We start from the raw sequence: 12,155 nt of genomic DNA, 5'->3' as shown, positions 1-12,155 counted from the left end.
CAGCACATGCAGAAGTACGTCACATATACGTGTTCACGTGCTCACGTAACCATGACCACGAGTGTCAGCATGCACAAACACACACACACACACACATACACACACAAAACAGAGGTTATCCATTAACTTTTTCCCCCTTTTAAATGTCCTACTGTTTAAAGTCACTGTTCGAACATGTGTAACGTTTTAGTTTATTATTGTGTATTAAGAACAAACAGCTAAAAAGGACAAACAAGGCCAATCCCTGTGGCAGCACAAACAATGTACCCTAAATCACAAACAGCTCAAACACAGAATTTCAGTTCATAAAGCTCTCTGATTGGATGAAGGTTGTCAAAACAAAATCCCGTTGCCATGAAATGGCTTTTAATTTGTTCAAAGGAAAAATGGAGCGCAGGGCCCTTGAGTTTATTTGGCACGTTTAACGAATTAGCTTTGTTTGTCTTTCAGGCCTGTACACTGGCTCCAGCACCCCTCATCACAGCGCCTCCGTGGAGCTCCTCTCCCCGACCCCAAACCCCACCCCCTCCACCTCCGCCACTGACCTGCCCTCCCGACAACACCGACTGGACCGGGACCTCGGCAGCCCTCACCACCTGTCCCCACTGGCTGCCATGGATGGCCCAAGAGACGGGTGAGTCCTCCGTGGATGTGTCACATGGATGTATTCAGCTGTGGCGATGTGTCATACTCACACTGACACTCAGGGTCACTGTGGAGGGAGGCGAAATCATAAATGTGCCAGAAGGGTGGGAAATATAAACATTAAATCTGGTAAAAGTGTACATTTTCCTGATTAATGAGAGGAAAATTCTATGAACAAGTCATGTAGGTCTTTGTCACAATCCTGTCAAATGACCAAAACTTCTTCTCAGTGAACTCAAATACGTGAGGTAAAGTCATGTTAGGTCAAACTTTTCTCACTAAAGTCATGAAAATTGGATTGAGATGAACAAGAGCAACATCTAAACAAAACCGAAATCATTGCCGATGACAACATATTTACCATTTTTACACATTAACATGTAAGTATCCCCATAACTACAAACCCACGCAGGTCAGATGAACTTTCTCCCTCCTTTAATCACACTGATAGTATTATGATCCTCACACTGTGTTTCCATTGTTTTTCATCTATTTATCAAGGCAGAACCGCAGGGCGAACCCACTTAGATCATGTTAGCTTAAGCCTCTCGGTCCTGCTGACAAACCTATTTGGCCGTCTCTCTGGAAACAAACTCAAGTCCACAACCACTAAGACATCCCTGGTGGGAAGTGGGGCCGTGGTGGTCACCACGGGGTCAACGTGACACGTCACCGGCTCTATTTCTGGCACTGGGATCAGTGTTCATAAGGTCCCATATCTCCACTGGATCCGACAGCATCAGCACGATGACCAAACCGCTTGGCCGGACATGATTCACACTTTAATGAGGGTAAACTGTCAAAGCAGCGTGATAGGATCATCGTTTGGTATTTACGTTGTGAGGTGTTTTATCCTCAAATTCTCTATGAAAACAGAAAACATTACCAAACATTCATGTTGTGCAAATCTGTTCGCATTCATGATTTACAGACCATCATATCGTATGACAGATACAAACAATGAACTGCATTAGATTATTCAAAGAAGATGCATCTGCCAGATAATTATGTAAAGTACAACTGGGCATACTTTTAAAGAGAAGACTGTCAAACTGAAGACAATTCAGTGTTATTTAGTAAGTGTGCCAGTAGCCTATTGTTACACGTTACATCTTTGGCAAAGGCGTAAACGAGTTTTCTTTTCAGTCCTGTTTTAAATTAAAATAAAATAAAACTAAAATAAAGAAAACATTAATTGACAAAAACACATTTTTCAGAAAGCTGCCTCTGTCAATAGATACCACAAAGTGTTCACAAAGAAACCTGTTGAAGAGCAGCTGTCTTGCTCAAGGACACTTCAGCAGGACCGAACAACGCATTTCATGCATCTGTGTTGTTTTTCGTGTGTGTGTGTGTGTGTGTGCGTGTGAGGGGCACAGCATGTTTCCTATTAGTGCTGATGATTTCCCCAGAGAGCCAGCGGAGCAGAGTTGCAGAGGCCGAGTGTCGTCAGGAGGCACAGTGTGTACTGTACTAAACAATGTGCCGAAAACCAGGGAGGTAGAGAAAGAAAACAGTCTTTTACAGTTTAATAACATTGAGAAAGAGTGGATGGAATCAGGCATCATAAGCCCTGTGTAACAAAAGTGATCGTGTTACGTAAACATGCTTTCTTTTAACTCTGTGGTCTGCTCTTTGGGTGTCTGTGTGTGTATATACACTTTTATGAGAGTATACACAGCACAGGCCTATGACAGAATGAGGTTTGATGGCTTTCTTACTCTCAGGGCCGTGCATGTATTTGTACTCGTGTGTGTCTCCGTGTGTGGGAGTGTGTGTGAGTGAGAGGAGTTTACATATAGTAATCCAGGAAACACACATGATTGCATGTGATTGGGGTGTGAGGCACAGCAGACGTCCAGCACAAACAGTGCAGCGGGCCGGCGCGGCGAAAGCGCCTGGATGTAAACGTCCGAGCGCTGCTCAGAAACGTCAGGTCGCCCTGGAAGCATCTGGAAGGTGATGTGTTGTTTCAAGCCTTGAAAGCAGGAGGAGAACGCTGTTGAAATTACCTTGCGGTTTCAGTGCCTCTCTCTCGCGCCGGCGTGCACAATTACCAGCTCGAAGAGAGAAATGGAAAGTGAAAGGACCTGAGTAGGGGATGCTGTAAGAGCGGTTACACTGGCAGGGTGACATATTGGATGTGAGATGTGGGCTTGTTCCTTTGGGTGCTTGATGAGGAACATCTGAACATTGTGTATGTGTGTGTGTGTGTGTGTGTGGTTAGCGGTGCTTACACATGTAACGTAAGAGTCCATCATGCCATATAAGTAATCTCCTGTGTTCACGTATATATTTCCCACCTTAAGCTCCTACATTCTTCTGACGTGATGACAAAGCGGCATTAAAATTGCGGCAATTTCCAAATTTGCAGATTTCCATCAAATCAAGATGCTTGACCCAAAAACACTCATAAGTGCGCGCACGCACACACACACACACACACACACTGTAGTCCCCTATCTGTTCATCACAGTGTGGACGGAGGGTGGGGTTAAGGAGTCAAAAAGCGAGTTTGTGGCAGAGTCCTACAGTGCACCTCGCCGGGCATGAAATGTCTACTCACATTTGCCTGAAGATGGAGCATTTGATTTACATGTTTAAAGCCCTGAGTATACAGACTGCTGCCAAAGTCAATATCGGGGCCGCACTTGTTTTTCCCAAACGGTTTAGCAGGACATTAAACATTTTGACAAAATTATCAAACTAACCTGCCTCTAGTGTGGCAGCCGCTGACCTCATAGCTAAATGTGTTGACTCTGGCTCAAATATGCCATTTAGACTCTTTTTACTTTGTATATACCAGTGTCATTTTTCTGAAGCTAATATTAAAATATGCCAGTTAAAATACATTTAGTGATCGGCGTGGCACGAGTGCATGCGCGTGTGAGTCTCTCTCTCATAGTGATGGCTGTTCCACCATGGCGGCCTGTGCTCACAGAGAGATGGGTGGTAAATGTTGTCATTCACTGCTTCAGCCATATGTGGTTATATAATTGCGGAGGGGAGAGTCTCCCGCCTTCACCTGCATATTGATATTAGAGCCCCTCTGCAAATATTGGTGCGAGGTGGTTTGATACCTCAGCAGTGATTGACATGGGCTAATTGAATTAGAGTGGCGGCAGAGACGGCACAGAGCTACATTAAGAGTTCCTGCTCTGAAGGGGGACGTTCACGGCTCGTAACTCGACACTGTCTGTCTTCCAGCCATTATCATTGTACAAATGATCCAGAAAATGAGTGTCAATCTCGCAGCCCAAACAAAAACATTTTTGAGGTAGTCGCTCATGGCAGCGTGTGGTCAGTCACTCATTTTGTGGTGCTCGGTTGTAAAATGTTAAACCTTCAATTAGCCCGTCTACACAAACGGTTAACGCACAGAAAAGATTCACATGATTTACTGTCAATATTCCTCCAAGACGGATGGTGATTAAGGACGAATCCTGTGTGTTTAGGGCAGTTATCTCTCCCGAGCCCTGGCTGCGCTCTTCACACTGGGGCCTGCAGGGCTGGCTTAGCTTTAGCTTAGCTTTAGCCTGGATACTGTAGTCTGTCTCTCAAGCACTGCATTAGCTTGCTAACCAGAACCAGAAGTGTTCCCACCAGTCTGCGCCAAAGCAGCCCCTGTCATCCATCAGAGGGGCTTAATACTCGGCTACAAAAGGGGGAGATGAGAGGGGAGGTGGAGGGTGTTTGTTGAGAACGAAGGGTCTGTGGAGGACAGGGTCTGATCCTCGCTCCCTGGTGGGACAGTTAGCTACAGGTGAAGGAAGACGAACGAGGAGCAGAGCAGGACTGCTCATGAATCTTCTTTCTCTCCCATCATGCCTCAGTACAAAGAGGCAGGAGTCCAAGGGCAGCTTCTCTTTAACACAACAAGAGTACATCAACTTGGGAGTAATGTTTCTGGATCATAGTTGTAGTTGATGTGCAAGCACACATGCCTGAATACAAGCCATCCTGTCTGGACTTCAGGGTCCTGTTCAGGTTGGAAGTCCTTTTCATCTTTCTGTTGAAGCATTACTGAGATCAGAGTTTAGTCATAAACAAATTCCATTCCCACAATGACATCAACTTGCCCTTATTACTCACAGAAAAAGTCACTGAGCCACTCAAGTCAAAGTCACCGAGCAAAGAGTGAGGTCTCATAAAACATCTAGCTCATCACTGTAAAAATGTTCCGTATTAACATCTCCTCCCGACACCATCTTCAAGCAGCCGAGGTCACATGCCATAGTAGACAGCACACAAGGGTATTTTAGCTATCTGTCCACACTCTCCCCAACCTCCTCAACCTTCCTAATATTTCTTATATTGAGTCCATCAATCTGATAGCCTCACCTTAAAATCCCCCCCAACTCTACCTTCAGGAATCAACGGGTCACCGGTCAAACCACTCTCTCACTGCAGTGGGACAGGAGTGGGTGGGCTGGCTGGAAAAAGCAGGATGGTCAGTGAAGATGAATATCAGGAGAGAGATTAATGCTGCATATGAAAGATTCCCCTCATACCTCGAGCCTGAGTAGCCAGCAAGCTAGAGACCAGCGAGAGCAGGGCCGGGGGCAGCTGGCAGTGATTAGCTTATGATTCACTTTAGCTGCACATAGAGGCAGCTTGTAAAAATATGAACAGTATAACTGTTTCCTGAGTTTGTGCTGACAGCAGCTCCTGGGGGAATGCTGCTCTCTGCAGGAACACATGGCCACGCACTGGGCCCGTGCCAACCCATGGATTAGCCAGGCTCGCTAACAGCTAGCTTCTCCAGAGTTGGACTAACACAAGGTGCATCACAAGCTTCCTCAACTTTGTAGAGGTACACATGGAGGTCAAGTGCAGTCCATTTACAGTTAAACACTTACATTTGATACCCATATGAACATGATGATGAGGAAAAAAGCATGCAGAGTGAAAAACCTCCTATTTAGAATAATTTCCCAACCAGCTGGCATCAATCTTATCACCTAAATCTGTTGTATCAAGTAGCTAATCCTGCAGAACAGGAGCAGTGACATAGGAAGTATTAAGATCTTTGGCATACCAGCAATACCACACGATAAAAATACCCATTTACAAGTAAAAGCTCTGTGTTCACACTTTTACTTGAGTAATTAAACCTATTATCAGAAAAAATGGCCCCTCTCTGTGTTATATTACATGATTGAAATATTAGTATTGATGTACTGTAGCTAGTTGAAGTGCAGATGATTTTACTACTTTATGTAACTTCGGGTAGTTTAGTCTTTAAAGGTGCAATGTGTAAAGTGCGGCCATTTATTTTAAAACATTCAAAAAATAAAGTAATATCATCAACAGAATGAGTCATAAGTGTTGAAGTTATGTCAAATGTCAATTATGCTGTATTGTGTTGCAGAGATATCTACTGAAGTTAGCACGCTAACTAGCTAGCCCCAGCCCATCCTGTCTCATAGTACCACTTTGTACCACAAGAGGCAATAGTCTGATAGCCCCCACGGTTATATTTTTACACCTATTTTCCTCACTAAATAAAAAAAATGCAACCTTACACTTTCTGAATTCAAGTTGCTCTCTTTTACCGTACTAAGACGAGCTTAATGCATCGTAAAACACACTTTATTCAAACACAACATAGTTTGATCAAAATACATCCTCAATTCACGACTTAGATGTGAAAATATTGCAGCTCTACAGGCCGTTTTCGTCCTCTGCCAAGTAATGCCTCACCCTGCTAAAGACAGGTAGTCCCTACAGCCAAACATAGCTACAGCAAAGAGTAGCAGGTCCAGTACAGTGAGTACCCAGATAGCAAAATTGTACCAGACACATTCAGGAAGTAAACTGATAAATTACTGAGTTGTGGTGAAGGAGTAGGATTAAATAAGTGCATACTTCCTCCTACTTCTTTTCTGGCATGTTGGTGCTTGTTAATGGAACATACTTTGGAACATGCTTTTCATTTTATTCCGCTTATTTGTTGAACTAGTTTATCTTGTTTTGTTTTGTTTTGTTTATGTTTATGAAATACAATTTTCATTAATTCACTAATTCTTTTATCTGGCCCTCGTAGTGCGTGGAATGATGACACTTGGTATGTGGGCCGGATAAATGTGTCTGTTGTGGGCCAGATCTGGGCCACAGCAGTTTTACTAAAAAAGCGGTGTTGCTGCCCCCTGTAGTTTAGGAGCTGCCTTAAAATTCTGGTCATTTCCTACAAATGACACCTTTTAAGAATACATCACATTTTATGAGCTTTCAAATAACTTAATGTAATAAAAAGGTTAATGTTTCCCTCTGAAATGTAGTAGAATATAACCATAAAAATGTGTAAAATGTACTTAGTTACTGGTGGGTAGTGTAATGGAAATCCCAGAATCACATGACCACTGAAATACTCATACATCATATTTTTAAACTGTCAAGGGATCCATTTATACGTTTATGAGGCAGACAAACAGAAAGAAGACACACAGGAGACAAAACATAAGTTCTCTTATGGAGTCAGTAAAAAGAGTACGCCAAAATATATTTTTTATTCACAGTTTTATGATGATCTCTATTAATAAAGGCAGACACACTGCGAGCACTGAAGCTATGTCCCTCAGCTAAATGAAATGTAAAATAAATTCAGCACTGGCAGGAACTTCTTCACAGCTTCGTTTACCATCTCCCTTCATCAGCCCCCCTCTGACCTGCACAAAGCCACTGCCAGGCCAGCTACTGAGTGCTGGGTGGGACGTCCCCACACGCAGGCAGCAGCAGGTCATACAGTCGGCTCCAGCCAGGCCAGCAGCGAGCAGTCATCTGAGGGCTCGGCTGCCTCCAGCAACACTCTGTCATCACGTTCATATAGCGCTTAGTGCAAACCATATGCTTCCACGGCACAGCAGCACATAGTAACACAGCAGCAGTTTATGTGTTGGCATTCCTGATATGCACTCATGAGAGGGTACTAAGTAGCTGTTGAATATTTTAAAAAAGCTCTGCAGGTCTGTTGGCTATCAGTCTGGATTTGGACCAGATTGCTGTTTCATTAAGTTAATGTCAAGTGTACAACATGAAGTCGTTAAGTCGGTGGTCATTTTGAGTTTCTTGTTAACTTTCACATTTAACATTTAAGTGGCTGAATAAATACCAGACGTGGCTCTCACTGCTCCTGGTTGAATTTATTAAAGTGATCGTATGAGGGCGGAACAAGAAGCACATTAGATATGTCTCACTTAGCATGAAGACTGAAAACGGGGAAACAGCTACCAAATACACCTACTGGCTCCTCTACAGCTCACCAGTAAACACATAATATCTTGTTAAATACGTACCTCTTTTGTATAGAGTGAATAAACAACACTGATTAAAGAGCATTAGATAGTCCCTCCAGGATTTCTCTGGCTGTTTTTGTGAGATTTTTTTGCAATGAAATTGTGTGAGCAAGAGAAAATTGGAAAAATAGTAGTGATTTTTTATTTGCATGCATATTTTTTCAGCACTTGCAATAACTCTGGATCTGTCATGGTGATTAGTCTGTTGTCCATGTGTTGCTGTAGGTTTGAGACAGTTTACTTCTGTTTTCATGCAGAACATCAGAGATTTGCCTAGCTTGGTCTTTAGCAGTAATCTTTGTTGGTAAATGCAGAATTAATGGAGATGATTTTGTGTCGCGATTGTTGTTGATGCGATCACAACTTCCTTGAGGATGCAATTAGAGGTGACAGTAGGCAGACTTTTGTTATCCTCTGACAGAACGAGGCTAGCTGTTTTCCCCTGCTTCCAGTCTTTGTGCTAAGCTAAGCTAACAATGTCCTGGCTCTAGCTTCACGCTGATCGTGAGAGTGGTCTCACTTTTCTCTCTGCAAGAAATCAAATAGGAGTCATCCTGAAAAAATTTCAAACTAGTCCTTTAAGGTGACTCAGGTCAGACTTGTGTCATGATAATGGAAAAGTGACTCAGGCGCTCAAAGTATTCAGCCCGAGACAGACATGTAAACTGAGGAGGTTTGCGCTAATGTTTCCCCAACTTTGATGATTTTGAGGTGGAATTCCCCTTAAAGTGCATGATGCAACCCTCCAAATATTTAGAAATCCCTTGATGTGCAGACTTAACAGTGAAGACTAAATTAAAAATAAGAAACAGCATACTTTTCATGTTAGATGATATGATGTTATACAGAACGTGGTCTCAGCTGCTGATGACAGCTTCTGCACAAACTCACTGAAGCTGCAGAGAGCTCATTGCGTTCTGCAAGTTTTACAGGGTGAACAGGTTTAACTGTGACACTAAATGGGGGGATTACCATCAGGTGGTTTGATCGTAATATTTCACGATTTGCTTTGACTTCTTTGATCGCCAGATTGTGGTTTTCCCAGCGCACAGTGTGACTGGGCAGTACGCTCCATTTGAAGAGTTTGAGATAGTGTCGTTTTTTTTTTATTTGAGGCTGTTGTATTGAATGTTTTATATAAATGATCAATATCCACAAATGTAATCTGATGTGGAAAACGCGGTTGTTCTCCACAGAGTCACAAACATGTCATCTTAATATTTCTCTTTCTCAAAAGTCATGAATGTAAACACTATTGTGCTTTCTTCTCTCTGGGCCACAAAGCCCAGAGTTACTGCAATGGTGGGCAGTGTGTGTTCATGTGTGTGTGTGTGTGTGTGTGCGGATGGGGTGGGGGTGGGTTGGTTTCACTTGAATGCACACTCTGCTGTTTGTTGACTTAAGATCATAATATGTGGTAGGAGGACGATTACGTGTGGGGAGCCCGAGTTTCCACACGCCTGGAATGTTTCTTCTTCTGTGTGTTTAGGATCACTAACTGCTCCGCTGGGTTTGTCGGATCATGTGGTTAGCTGGCCGGCATGTTGCTCCGACTTTGATTGGGATGTCACAATGCATGAAGCATTTTATTGAGAAATTACACAGATTGTCTAGAGAGGGGTCTGAATACTTGATCGAGAGGTTCACTCAACTTTTCTGTGTCTCCTCCAGAGTGTCGGGAACCCTTCTGTCCCCGGGGATGAAGGGAACGGGGACGCCTCCTCCTCCTCCACCTTCTCTGGAGAAACAGCATGGCCACCATCAGCACAAGCCCTACTCTCACTATCACCACCATCAGTCTGCTAATGACGGTAGGACAGACCCGAAGACATCTGGCTCAATCAGGAAATCTATTTAAACTTGAATGTGAAAAGGTTCATTGGCGTTTCAATGTAATGTTCTGAAATGTATCCTGTTGCAGGTGTAACTTCTGTATAACTTCCTATAAGAGAATTCATAGTGTCGGATAACTTAAATACACACAAGAACACCCGTGTACTTTTTTAAACTCACTGTAGCCGTAGACCCACATGAAAGGCCTCAGAGAGAGGAAGTTGTCTCTTAGAGCAGCCATACTGCCCTGTGGCTCTGTCAGAGCATTTTTAGGACAGAAAGAGATTAGAGTCGTAGAGACAGAGTGGGGAAAACCACATGCCGGAAGCCTTTTTCCTGCGCCGAATTAGCCAACAAAATGCTGGCTCGTGTACTCAGCTGTCTCTCAGCACCCTAACATGGCAGGCTCAGCTGTCACTCCCGAGCTTTTTTCCTAATGCCTTAAACACTGTTTTCCCTGTAAAGATCCACACATGGACGTCTCTCTAACCACGCTGCGGTCGGGGAGTTGCGTAAAAGCGCTCCAGGAAAGGCTGCTTTCCCATTATCGTGACTCCTGCGGTCGATCCTGAGTACAAACTGAGACGATGGGGACAAATGTTACATACTATGGGGCTGGCCCAGTTAGCACGAGCACAAATATAGCATTGTCATAATTTGAGATCCACATCGGGTTTCAGCCGGATGGAGCGGACGCTCACTGACCTTGGAGACAATCACCCGTGCAGGCTGGTAGCAGTTGATCAAGTCTGGTTTCTATTTTTCTCCTCTGTTCCTCCTCCCTGCTCCCCTGCATCCTCCTTCATTTCCTAGAATACCAAGGCAGCTTTCAGAGCTGCTTCCATTTTGGAGACTCCTACAGGATGGAGCAGACGGTCGGTGGCGTCCACGTCCCAGGAGATTCTCACGCCTACACTTCCCATCAGCACAATGGCTTCCACATGTCGACTAGCAACACTGGCAATGCAGGTGTGGACAGTTTACCTTAGAGCCTATATGCGAGACTAATCAAAAATGATTGATTTCACGACAAACTGCACATTATCTTGTCCGTTCCAGGCTTCAGCTTGACCCAGGATTTGCAGGGCGGCGCGGGATGCCAGTTCTCCTCCAGCCCAGAGGAGAGCGTTTTCTTCCAGGTGGGCAGCTTCGACCGCAGCCTGAGCCACATGTCCTCCATTTACACAGAGACATAGAGGCACACTGGAGCAGGACACGCTTCACCACACCTACTTTACCACACAGCAGTCCAACTCTCTCCACAGCCACCTTGTCACACTTGGATCTCTACTTACTGTTTCCTTTTTTTTCACATAGCAAATCACAATCATTTAGAGCTCATTATGACCTACTTAGCTGCCAGATGGATGGTAAATGGGCAACATGAGACGGACATTAAAAAGTCTGGAGTCAGTCAGCTTAGATGACTAGGATGTGCTGCTTATCTGACACTATCTGAACCCTCATGGTACAAATTACTTGTTTCATAGTCCAAGTAGGTAAAAACAGTGGTTCCCAACCTGTTTCAAGGATGTCTCATCACTGGTTGCAGATGTCTTCCAGTTGTAACCAGTTAACCAAAAATTGTTTGTAAGTGATTCATTACAAAATAAGCAAAGATTTGGGGAAAAAAAACATAATTTGAGGTTTTTTCTGCTTATGTATTCTGTTGAAGTGTTTTCAGACAATTTTACTCATGAACTCATGTTTCATTGTCAAGAGGAGTACTGTAATACTCAGCCTGTAAAAACACTTCTGTGGAAGAGAAGGGAGCTTTCTATTCTGAGGAAAAACCTAAAAAAGCGCCAAAAAAACAAAAAGACCGTAACAAGATGATATGCCTTTGGCAAGTGGACACACAAGTGAAGCCTCGGCAGTACAGCCTTCTTAAATAATTTTTTTTTAAAAATAGGACAGGGAAACGACACACAAGGTACAAAGGCCATTATACTGTGCATTTTATTAAGCGGCTCTGTTAAACTTGGAAACATATCTAAATATTCCATTCACTATTCTAACACAAATACTGTATTTGTATTATGAAGTCGGGGCAGATGGATTTCGAGTTTGCAAGTACAAATTCCGACTTTGAGTGGCATTCAATTGCACTTTTCGCAGTAGGAGGTCGGGAAACTTTAGCGTTCTAGTTGTCTGGAATGTAGCATAAAAGTCAAGATATCTCAGCCTCTTCTGCGTCTATTTTGACCATTCTGTTTTTAATTTAGCTCTTGGAAGTCCTCCAACTTAATGACTTAATCACCCTGAGGGCCCGTTAATCGTGTTGTGACCCTTTAGAGTCGTCTTGTGACTGTGTTGGGGCCTCAAACCCTAGGTTGGGAACCACTGGGTTAGGGAGACTTTCAATACTGTAATGATTTAAAA

At 43.6% G+C, this 12,155-nt stretch overlaps 1 protein-coding gene across 1 annotated transcript in view; it reads left to right on the top strand.

Moving 5' to 3' along the window:
• Positions 1-10,969, top strand: part of glis1b (GLIS family zinc finger 1b) — a 74,655-nt gene extending 63,686 nt beyond the window's left edge. The window contains exons 7-10 of the mRNA XM_073476433.1: positions 451-634; positions 9,612-9,751; positions 10,587-10,742; positions 10,833-10,969. Of these exons, the coding sequence (XP_073332534.1) occupies positions 451-634; positions 9,612-9,751; positions 10,587-10,742; positions 10,833-10,969 (617 nt within the window). The remainder of the gene's footprint in view (positions 1-450; positions 635-9,611; positions 9,752-10,586; positions 10,743-10,832) is intronic.
• The last annotated feature ends 1,186 nt before the right edge of the window (positions 10,970-12,155 follow it).

Source organism: Pagrus major, chromosome 11, assembly GCF_040436345.1.
Source record: "Pagrus major chromosome 11, Pma_NU_1.0".
NCBI lineage: Eukaryota > Metazoa > Chordata > Actinopteri > Spariformes > Sparidae > Pagrus > Pagrus major.
Note: the sequence above shows the minus strand (reverse complement) of the source record. Positions and strands in the feature narration are given on the sequence as shown.